General features: G+C 40.8%; 1 protein-coding gene across 2 annotated transcripts; it reads right to left on the reverse strand.

Moving 5' to 3' along the window:
• Positions 1–10,860: 10,860 nt before the first annotated feature.
• LOC122091620 lies at positions 10,861–11,732 on the reverse strand. 2 transcript variants are annotated; one of them, XR_006143991.1, is made up of 3 exons: positions 11,513–11,724; positions 11,360–11,449; positions 10,861–11,297 (listed from the first exon to the last, which is right to left on the reverse strand). XR_006143991.1 is itself a non-coding variant. In XM_042661674.1 (3 exons), exons 1-3 carry the CDS (start codon positions 11,570–11,572, stop codon positions 11,057–11,059), a joined length of 330 nt encoding a protein of 109 aa, XP_042517608.1. In that variant the 5' UTR covers positions 11,573–11,732; the 3' UTR covers positions 10,861–11,056. The 2 variants fall into 2 exon arrangements, 1 of the variants encoding a protein (XP_042517608.1); XM_042661674.1 differs by having other exon boundaries at positions 10,861–11,236; positions 11,513–11,732.
• Between the last annotated feature and the right edge of the window lie 307 nt (positions 11,733–12,039).

Here is a 12,039-nt window from a genome sequence, read left to right on the forward strand (position 1 = left end):
TAGGTTGGAGTATTCTTATAATGTATTCGAGTCATCAGGAATATGCTCTCTCAAGTGGGTTTTCGGTTAAATATTCTTCCCCAAAAATATTAACAACATCTCGATGGTTCAGTATGTATAATTCTAGGGTGATTCCCATTAAATTATACGAGATGCTGATTCATCAAGGAAGATACTCCCATAGACATCCGGGGGAAAGAATCATCAAGTGGGGTAGATCATAAAGAGCAGAACCCAATGACATAGAGTATCTTATAAGAATACTTTTCATCGGGGTCACTATGTTTGTTCTCGAGTGCCGTGATATGGATTTAACTAAGGACTCAAGTTATCATTAAATCCTTATCATCACGTTGATTAACTTTGTGTGAAACATTTGTTGCAAAAAAAAAAATATCATTAAAAAACAAAAAAAACAAAAAAAACAAAAGAAACAAAAAAAAAAACTCATAAGGAGTCCTATTGACAAATAGACCCACGCCAACCACACCAGAATAGATGGAGTTCTCCGAAAAAACCTGCTAGTGGAGGAAGACCTCTTAAGGATAAGAGACATAGGGCTGAAGATAGAGCCAAAAAAGGATCTTTTTTATATAATCCTGAATAATTAAAGTAATAAAAAAATCTGAAATCAAACATTCTTTGTGGATTAGGCACGATTCCACTTCCAAAATATTTCTTGCCATCCGTGTGGACTCATCATGGTAATCGGTTAACTCGCCTAAGTCCAATATCATCCCTTTTAGACAAATTTTCATCTAACAGTCAAGACTCAGTCAGTATGGAAGCATTTGTTAGAGACCCAGTCAGTGGTGATACACCAGAACTAGTATGGGTTCACCCTTTTGAAGCAATACAAGCCGAAATGGTCGAGTTTAAGAGAAGTTTGGCACATAACCTACAAGAAATTAGAAACCCCTCTAGGGTTGATTCCATTCCTACTCAGAATGAGAATGTGATTGGAAACCAAACAAGGGTAGGTTTCGTCCCTTTCTCGAGAGAACCAAAGTGGCTAGGGTAGATACACCAAATAGAACCTTTAGAGTGCCTAAGGCTCTTCCTAGGTTTGTGAGTGATGAGGACGAGGAAGATTTTTTCTCTCATGTCCAAAATGAACTGTCGGAGACTGAGAGAGAAAATAAAATGAGAGAACATCGGAAAAGCTAGAAAGTATGATCCGCAGTGGCAAGAACCAAGAAGGGCAGGCCGCAAACCCAAGTGAAATGAGTTTCTTCTCTGGGGTACAAGTTCCTGAGAAATTTAAATGGAAAACTGATAGATTTGATGTGTCAGGAGACCCTAAAGCTCATTTGAAGATCTTCGTGAGTGTCACCAAATCATGACAACTCGCTAGTGAACATATGGGACAAGTATTTATGTTAACATTATCAGGGTCAGCTTTGAGATGGCTAACATAATTGGAACCCCCATAGACTCAAAATTGGGTCAGTTGTGCAAGCTTTTACTAAGCAGTACTCTCATAAAATAGAAGTGGATGTAAAGCGATGTGAATTGGAGACCCTATGATAGCACTCAAAGGACGGGTTTACTTACCACTTTTCTGATGAGGTTTAGAGACAAGGCGGCTAAAATGACGGATCTCCCTTTTGAAGTAGAACAAGTGGAGATGTTGATTGAAAATCTCTCTAAACCATATTATGAGGTCCTCTATTACCAACATTTTCAAACTTTTGAAACTCTGATAGCCACAGGCACCCACGCTGAATACAAGTTGTTGAGGGATGCTCAGTACCAGGCAGTTTCTCAAGACTCAGGAAAGAGTATGAGGTTTGGGCGAGGCAAGAGTCCAAAAACAAGCATAGTGAATGCAGTCCAGTAACTAGTAGTTTCAGCACCTGCATCTCATTCTCAGCCATTTGTGATACAAGCGGATCCCCTAGCTGAAAGAGTTCCACAGCCAAAAAGGTAGTTCACAAATTTGGGAATGCCATTGATGACAATTTATGAGAAGTGAAAGAAACAAGGCCTCCTCAGCACGGTTGCCTCCAAACTAGTTAGTGACCCCTACCATCTTGGTATAGGGAACATGAATTTTGGGCCTACCACAATCAGAAAGGCCATACCACAAACCGGTGCTTCAATTTGTAGCATGCCATTTAGGATTTGGTATATAACATGACAATAGAAGTGAAAGTCACGTAGGCTCCTAATGTCATAAGCAATCCTCTCCCAGATCATGGGACAGTCAATGCATTGGAATATGAGGAATCTCAAGAAGATCCAACTTGACTCATCTAGCTAAGGGGCAGGAAAGGTCTCATGAATTCCCGTCTATATAGGAAGACCATGGGAAACAGGGCATAAATGAAGGAAAATGGGGAGTCATAGGCCAATCACCGCCACCTAGTCCTCCACCATCCTTGCCATCTTCTAAAGTCCCAACATTCCATACCTCTTCATATCGCTACACCTACATGTGACCTTTCGTATCATCCACCTTTTCCACCAGTACCCAAATCCCCATCATACCACCCAAGACCATATCCTTCGTCACCCTTATATCACCCACTATCACCTTCAAAATATCCAACCTCCCACATAATATCCCCTTCATATCATCCCACCTCTTATCCATCAACTCCACCATACAACCCCAACTCCCGATCATCATATGGCCCAAGAATAGTGTATGATCCCTTCTTTCATGAGTCTGGGAATGGATGGGTAGATGGTTAAACTTGGAGTGACATCCTCACATTGTCAAGGTCTCCATATTTTACATAATCAATAGGGTCAGTAAATGATTTGGAGGAAGAAGGACCAGGATGAATCCCCCACTTTATTGATACATCCCATCAAGTGTGAGAGGAACCCTTTGCCAATGATTAAAGAAGTAACAGATGAATTGATCAGGGCAGTAATGGCATTAGTAGTTGAAGAACAGATCAAAGAAGAGTCTAGTTTGATCCATTTAATAAGCGATACCGAGGATGAGTCTGACAATGTATTCAATGAGCTCTGAGGATATGATGCAGACTTTGACCCTATGGAAGTGTTTCACTCAATACGTTCAGAGTATTATGAGCGTCTGGATGCGAAGGGGATCAATGATAATCAAGAAACCAATGAAAATGAAGAGGAAGAGGATGAAGTTTGAAGATGCTGAGTAGTATAGCAATGACAATTATGAGTTTTGAAGCACTGATAAAGAGGAGATATCTGGATATTCCTTGTATGAAGATCCATCAGATTACTCGGTATATGCCATAAGTGGGGATGATCCAAGCATAGATCCTACACATGCCATTCATTCGACATTTCCTATACGAATAGAAGGAGAATGGTCAAATGAAGATCTTGACCAAGAAGTTTGGAAAAATATGCCATTTCTAAAGCAACATTTGAAGATCATTTGATAGATATTGCTATACAGATGAATAGGATGACAGCCCATTTGGAAGAATCTTAGGAAATGTTAGGTAACATTGCTATCAATGATTGCTACTTTCCTGAGGAGATGCAATCACTCGGAGAAATAGAGGGCGGACCAGACAAAGACCTTAAATGTGGTAAAGATAGTATGGGCCAGAGCTCTTGATATTTGTGGAGGTCTTCCACCTCCTCCTCCAAGTCGGGAAGGAGAATACGATGAATATGATGAGTATGACACCTCCCTATGGTTGGAACTATCATATCATAGATAGTGATGATGAAGGTGATGGGTACCCCATGGAAAAAGCCATCCAAAAACCCATAAGTGTTGGAGATATGAAGCAGAAAGGGATTCAAAAACAAATCTTTGGTGGTGGAGCAGCCCAAAGCAAATGGGGCAAGAGAAAAGCGTTCGAGTACAGAACCAAAGAATCCTGTTCTAACATAGCTCAAGAAGGTGCAAGCTAATATTTCTATCTAGAGTTTGTTGATGGCTTCCCCTTCACACCGAGAAGCCGTGGTTAAGTCTCTTGCAAATGTATAAGTGCCTATTGAAATTGATCTAGTACAACTCTCACAAATAGTAGGGGCAACATATGCAGTACAGTCTCTGATGTTCTTCGATTCTGAGCTACCTAACCAAGGGGTTAGGCACAACAAGGCTCTGCATATAATAGTTGAGTGCCATAACAAGGTTGTGCCGCAAATCTTGATTGACAATGGCTCTGCCTTGAATGTATTATCATTGAGGTCAGCTTCCAAATCTGTTTAAATGTGGAGAAGATGAGACCATCAAATCAAACGATACAGGCCACACAAGGAGGGAGATCCTAGTGGTTCTCACAGCAATCCTAATGATCGGCCCAGAAACGTTTGACATTGATTTCTAGGGGATAGATATCTCGGCCTCCTTTAACATGCTTCTGGGAAGACCATGGTTGCATCAAGTCGAGGCACTTATCTTCCAATTTGCACCAAAAGTGAAATTCATACATGAAGGAAAGGTGAAAACTGTTTCAGGAGACCCTGAGTTGGTCATACTCTAGACAACATTGAAAAGGGAGGAGGACAAGGAAAGGAAGCCCACCTCTGTGGGTTTGAGATAGAAGGCACTTGTGTTTTTATTACCAAAAAAGCTACTAAAGAAGACATCCCAGCAGATTATGAGACCATTTGGAGTCCCCGGTTGGTCATATGATGAAGAAGAATATGCAGTATTTCCCAAGGATGGGACTCAGTACATATCACTAGGATGTGACAAAGTTTCCCATAGTAGTTGAAAGTAAAGGAAAAGAAGGATTGGGGTATATTCCCCAATATGTCAAAAAGGAAGAGGGATTTGAGCAGGAGGAATACAACAAGGCATTAGAAATGACATAGAAACCATTTACTGCCTATTATCCTACACTTAATGGATATTTTGTGAGAGAATGAGAGGATTTTGTGTGGCAGAGCCTTTGTTCAATGAAGTTGTTGCCCAAATGCAACCAGGATTCAAGCTCTTCTTTTAATATGAGTTTAATTGGGTACTCTAAGTTGGAGCAGCTCTAGTATACAAGGGAGGACTGTGAAAGTCAGGTCATCGATGTATCAAGAATCCTAATGATCGGAGATGAGGATTCCCCTCGTAATCCTACCAATTTGATCCGACCTATAAAGGCAATTAATCCTTGGACTCTTCTGAAGAGAGAATGGGAGAAGAAAGTGAAGTCGGTTTGGTGCATACACTTACCTAAGGATATGAAAATGCATATTTGGTCAAACTTTCAAGAAATACATGCGAAAGAGTTACAAGAGCTGAAGCCCAGACCATTCTGCAGGAAAAGTGCCTATACCCAAGAAAGGAGAGCAAGGAGACTCTAATGGTTTGTGTGCATTGTGCAAGAACCAATTGTAATGGGAAAGTTCGAGACAACGAGCTAAGATGCAACCAAGGAGTTGGGGCATTTTCAAATGGCCACCTAGAGAAGCTTAATTTCATCGCCAATGGCCTGAGTAGCCTCAATCGGGATTATCCCTCATGAAGTTCGGTTTTCAATACCATGAGGTTAGCTAATTTGTCTTTGTGACCAAGAAATTGACATAGCAGCAGTTGCCGTGAAAGAAGAAAAGGGTTCGTTGCTGCATTTGTTGATTCACAAGGTCAACCGATCACTACTGAATTGTACCATTGTCGGAGACAACTTCGAGTTCACTCATACCCAAGAGTCAACCGGTTTGAATATCGCTAAAGAAGGAACTGAATCTATCTTTGAGTCCATTGTTGAGTCATCTGATACTATTGATTGTGTCCCTTTGTTTCCTGTTAATAATAATTCAAAGTTCATGTACATCAATCCTGTTACTCCTCTTTTGAACATCAATGAAAATTCTGACTTCGAATATGATTTGCCTTCATTTTCTAATGATTATCTTAATGAATATCACAATTTAATAAAATAGCACAATCCTAGATAACCCCAACCCATCCGTGAGGATACTCAGGTCATTAATTTGGAGAAGTAAAAATTAGTGCTACCCTAGACAACGAAGATAAGGCAGAGTCACAAGTCTCCTCATAAAATTTATGGAAGTCTTTGTTTGGTCCTACGATGATATGTCTAGGATCAATCCAAACACTGTGCAACACCGCTTGCCATTCTACCCTGATGCGTGACCCATCAAGCAAAACTCCAGAAGAATGCGTCCTGAATGAGCAAGAAAATCAGGGAAGAAGTATTAAAGCAATAGAATGACTACTTCTTGCAGGTGGTAGAATATCCCTAATGGTTGGCAAATAATGTTCCCGTTCCCAAAAAAGATGGGAAGGCACGGATGTGCGTGGACTTTCGAGATCTCAACAAGGTCAGTCTAAAAGATGATTTTTCGTTGCCTCACATTGATGTGCTTGTTGACAACATAGATGGACACGCCTTGTTATCATTCATGGATGGTTTCTCAAGGTACAACAAGATAAGCATTCACCCCAAGGACAAAGAAAAGACAGCTTTTATCACTCCGTGTGGGACTTATTGTCATACGATGATGCAATTTGGGCTAAAGAACGTTGGGGTAACCTACCAGAGAGCGGCCCTAACTATTATCCATAATATGATGCACAAGGAAGTGGAAGTCTATACAGATGATATGATAGTAAAGACAGTGGATCGGCAGGGGCATATCTCCACCCTAAGGAAGTTCTTAGAGAGAATAAAGAAGTGTTAGGTAAGGCTGAATCCCCAGCAATATGTGTTTGGCATGACAGCAAGGAAGCTATTAAGTTTCCTAGTAAGTGAGAGAGACATTGAGGTTGACCCAACCAAAATCAAGGTGATTCCTAAGATGTCCACACCTCAGATAGGAAGGTGATATGAGGGTTCCTCGGCCACATCCAGTACATCAGCCATTTTATATCTTAGTTGAACACCATTTGTGAGTCGATCTTCAAAATACTGAAGGAGGATCAACCCAATGTCAGTAGACGTTTGGAAAAATAAAGGAGAACTTGGAAAATCTATCAGTGTTAGTTCCGCCGATTGCTAGAGAACCTCTTTTGCTATACCTATAAGTCAGAGAAAATTCCATGGGATCATTGTTGGCTCAAAAGGAGAAAGAAAAGGGAGCAGAACAAGCTAATTACTAATTGAGAAAGAAGGCCTTGGAATATGAGACACAGTACACACCTCTAGAGAATACTTATACATCATTAAACTAGGCAACAAGGAGGTTGAGGTATTACATGGTGACAAGGATTTAAGGGACAGGATCGGTATCGGTATCGATATCGATAGAGATTGATACCAATCCGATACCGATCCAAATTGGATCGAATCATGGGTATCATTCGATTTTGCCCCTTATTTTTAGAAAAAAAGTACTAATGTTTACTATTTTACCCCTAAACTGATCCAGATCGGTCAGGGATCGAGGATTGATCTCAGTCGATACTGATTCAATACAGTCAATACCAAACTGATACTTGAAACCATGCATGGTGGCATACCCAGTTCAACTAATCTCAATAATGGATCCAATAAAGTATCTCTTTGAGAAGCTAGCTTTGACGAGGAGGATGGCTCGATGGCTACTGTTAGTATCTGAGCTTGATGTCACTTACATCATGTAAAATTCTATCAAGGGATAGGCGGTAGCAGATCATTTAGCCGCTCACCCTACTGAAGATGAAAGAATGTCAGATGATGCCTTCCAAGATGAGGGAATAGCAACAACTGAAGAAGAAGTCACTAATGAATGGCAGTTATACTTTGATGGGGCATCCAACCAAAAGGAATGTGGCGCAAGAATACTCTTGGTAACCCTTGATGGTTTATATTTGCCCTCATCCTGTCATCTTGGCTTCCCTTGCACCAATAATATTGCCGAATGTGAAGCATGTGCTTTGGGACTGGAAATAGCATTGACTATTGGTGTAAAGAAGATCAAGGTATATGGTGACTCAGCCATCTTTATTTTCCAAACTCAAGGAAAACGGAAGACTAGGGATGAAAAGCTGAAACCACCAAGAACACTTAGAGGAGTTAAGAACTTCAAGGAGATGTATTCTGAATAATTTCAAAGAGATAACAACCAGTTTGTGGATGCTCTTAACATATTAGCATCCATGACGGAGTGCAATCCCATAGGATAGGTCCGACCGTTTTTGGTAGAGGGAAGAGACAAGCCCATATACCAAAGTACCGTGAATGCCCTCATGGTGGATGGAAGATCATGGTTCACCCCGCATAATTGATTGCATCAGAGAAATAAGGTACCCAGTTGAAGCCACAGAGGGAGAAAAGAAGTTCTTGAGGAATTATACCACCCAATTTATCCTACAAGGAAATTTGCTATACAAGAGATCTTATGGTAGGATACGATTGTTGTGTGTAGATGAAGAACAAGCAAAGACCATCATGGTAGAAATTCACCAGGTCTTTGTGGGATCCACATGAACGTAAAAATGCTAGCAAAGAAGGTTCTCCAATTGGGGTACTATTGGAATACGATGGAAGCAGATTGTGTAGATTTCATTAAGAAGTCCCATAAGTGTTAGATCTTCGCTAACATCATATATATTCCGCCAATAGAATTGCACTCGCTCAGCTCTCATAGACCATTTTCTACTTGGGGCCTTGACGTCGTAGGGAAGATTCATCCTAAGGCATCTAACGGGCATGAGTTCATCTTGGTGGCAATATATTACTTCACCACATAGGTAGAAGCGTAGTCATATTCAGTGCTTATAACTGCCGATATGGAGTACCACAGGAATTGATATCAAGGATCTCATTTCTGGGGCAAAGCTGACAAGATTTACACAAAATTTGGTATCAAAAGGCATAGGTCTACCACTTATCGACCACAGACCAATGGAGCAGTGGAGGCAGCCAATAAAAACATGAAGATGATCCTTCAGAAGATGGCTGAGACCCACAAAGATTGTTGGGCCGACAAGTTGACATACGCCTTATGGGCATATTAGACTTCCATAAGATCTTTCATAGGGGCAACTCCTTTCTCCTTAGTCTATGGTATGGAAGCGGTATTACTTGTAGAAATCCAAGTGTCTTCACTCAGGATACTCCTCGATAGTCAGTTACTTGAAGGAGAGTGGGTAAAGGCTAGGCATAAGACGAGCTCAATTTCCTAGACGAGAAGCAGATGAAAGCCATGGATAACTTAAAGAAGTATTAGCAAAGGATGGTTAGGGCCTTCAACCAGAAGGTGAAGCCTCGTCACATAGAAGAGGGAGAATTGGTTCTCCGACAGCAAAAGGCCCCCATTCATAACCCAAGGGGAAAGTTTAGGCCAAACTGGAGCGGCCCATTTATAGTTAAGGAGATACTACCTAGAAAATCCGTAAGACTCATGGATCTTGATGGAAAAGAAATACCAGGATTGGTCAATATGGATCCACTCATAAAGTATTATGTGTAGAGTAAAACACTTGAACTATGCTAGAACTGATTCCTCACAACGGATACATAGGCAACTTGATACATGTGAGTGTGGTCTCAACAACCTCAAAATAAAATAAAGCAGAAAAAAAGAAGAGGGGGACAAAGGATTCTGAAATTAATAACCAAGGTATCTAAATGATCATCTCTGTTTCCTTCCCCCAAGAATCACCATTCAACACTTGATCATTGGGTCACTTTCTTCAACCTGTGATCCTTCAAATATATTCCTGAATTCAACCTTGTCAAGAATCATTGTCCGATATTAGTTATCAAGGCCAATTCATTCCCCACCTTTGATTTGTCTATAAATAAGATAGTCTAAGTGCAATGAATAAAAGTGATAGAAGTCTTGTTGAATCTTGAATATTTTATTATTACTAAAAGTTGTTTCTAATTAGTTGGAACAATTATAGGGACAGAACGACATAAGCTCTTTAGATAAAACATTGCGAAAGTGGACATTGAGGATAGGCAGCGAAGAACCAGACCTGTTACAATCCATGAAGATGCAAGTACTTGGAAAGATCGAATGCATGAAGTTACACCATATGTTACTACGACAGGCACCTCAATATTGGGACATGGAGCTCCTTGTGTTCATGTTTGGAATGGTAGAAATATGCACCACTATAAAAGAGTTCAGAGCTTGTTTGCTCTCTCCTCCTGCAGGAAATTTGTTCTGCCCCTCGTTGGAATCAGACTACTCAAAAAAGATCCAAGACTTCTTTGGATGGAGCAAGGAAGATATGGCGTAGTTTGTAAGCTACAAAAAGATCGACATCTTGAAGGTTTCAAGAGCATTCACCATGTTCCCACTGCAGGGGGGTTCATCGCGAGTATTGGAACAACACATATCTCTTCTGTATGATAGCGTGGTTTGTCTTACGCATGCCAGGGTGAGGAACACATCTGTTATTGTAGAATTGTGAAACAATTAAGGAAGGGTGTGATTTAGTCCCTACCATCTTGGCATAGCTGTTTCGAGGATTTGATGAGATGAATTACAAGTGCAAATTTGGAATAGACCATTACTTAGGATGTCTGGCCATATTCTAGTTATGGTTGAAGGAGTGACTGCACTTATTAACACCTTTGAGGAATAATCAATTAAAGATGACCCATTATTAGGACAAGCGGGAGATTCTAGAGTTTGAGTTTATCGCCGATTGGGCGGAGACCTACAAGGGAAAACTCGAGAAGATGTGAACTGGGATTATCATTAGTGGCCACAGACTGGTTTCTTGATGAAGACCTCTGGTTGCAACTTTGTTTTGCCTTCTCTTGTACATCATGTGGTAGTATCAGCTTCCACAGGGTGATCCAGAGAGGATTGAAAACTTCTATCCCCTATAGGAATTGAGTACTCATATTGTTCATTTCCTTGCTAAGATCTGGCAAGTGTAAGGAGTCAAGACCTCATGCTTTGTATTGAAAATCTTATCATATTGAATAAAGTTTGGGTTAATATGGTTCATTCTAATGATGGCTTACTTATGGCCATATGAAAGCTCAAGGATAGAATGGTGCATTATCCACAAAAGCAACAATAAAATAAATAAAATCTAGTCAATTAACATCATGAGCATTATTTTAAAGAAAAGGAAAAGAGGAGTTCACATTTTAAAAAAAAAAAAAAATTTCTTTGTTCAAAATAAAAGGAAAGTCTTAGTGTCAACCCGATGACTGTCCACCTTGTCTGTCTTGTCCATCTTGTCCATCATCATTCAGGAGAAGCTCGAACTCATCAACGGAGAAGGTACAGCCACATTAGTCTCTCCACTCCCAGACCCAAATCTAAGAACGGATCCTCCAGCTCCGAATGTAGACCCGCCAGCTCTAAAGGAAGTCCTCCACCTCCAAATCTGAGGCCAGATCCTCTGCCTCCAAATCCAAGTTTCAGACCTCTAGCACCAAATGCAGGATCGATCCGATGCAGACATCTCTCCAGATTAGTGATGTACAAATCTTGATGATAAGTAGAAGTTAGCTAAGACTCAGCAACAAAGAAACAAAATTCCAAGGAGTACCTGGTCACGGTTACGATCTGTCTGGCCATATAAGCATGTACTAAGGCTCTGGGTCATCTGACAACACTCAGCATAAACTGGAGGAGAGACCTGCAATGAATAGAGAATGAAGAACACAAGTAAAGAAGATGAATGAACAACAGGATAGCTTACACAATTATATGTGACGGGAAGGCCTATGCTCTCATCTGCCATCGTCGTCCTCGGTAACATCGGCTACACAGAAGGATCACGAGCATCAATATACATCTACCCGGGGAAGCCTGGGATAGATGTGCGCAGCTCGGCCATGTTATGAATCGGACCGGTACTCATGTGAGAAGAACCCTCTATAGAAGCTCCTATGGATCTAGGGATATTGTGGCCAAGAAAGATAATCGGCATGTTGTACTGAAAAGGGAAACAATAAGTGTTATTTGTGGGATGTTCAAATTCTATGCAAAAAAAAAAAAAAACAATCCAAGAGCTTTACCTGGGACATTCAGCAGTCAATAACACGCACACTGTCTCTGGCTGGAGAAAACTCTTTGTAATCTTGCATAAGATCTGTGAAGGTATCCCCTGATACAGCCAAATCGATCGCTCAGTAGGGTGAGGACACGCATTGCCCACCGGGACACGACGCGTGTCACCCACTAGATAGGGAGTACAAAGACTCTATCACGCTCTATCATGTCGCT

This window comes from Macadamia integrifolia, chromosome 1, assembly GCF_013358625.1.
Source record: "Macadamia integrifolia cultivar HAES 741 chromosome 1, SCU_Mint_v3, whole genome shotgun sequence".
Classification (NCBI taxonomy): Eukaryota; Viridiplantae; Streptophyta; class Magnoliopsida; order Proteales; family Proteaceae; genus Macadamia; species Macadamia integrifolia.

Bases quoted from the DNA above. Each gene is read 5' to 3' on its own strand.
- LOC122091620 (XM_042661674.1), bottom strand. From the start codon at position 11,572: ATGTTACCGAGGACGACGATGGCAGATGAGAGCATAGGCCTTCCCGTC. The intron at 11,450-11,512 runs GTAAGCTATCCT...TATTCATTGCAG, and splicing joins TTCCCGTCACATATAATTGT to GTCTCTCCTCCAGTTTATGC. The intron at 11,237-11,359 runs GTACTCCTTGGA...ATTTGGTGCTAG, and splicing joins CAGATCGTAACCGTGACCAG to AGGTCTGAAACTTGGATTTG.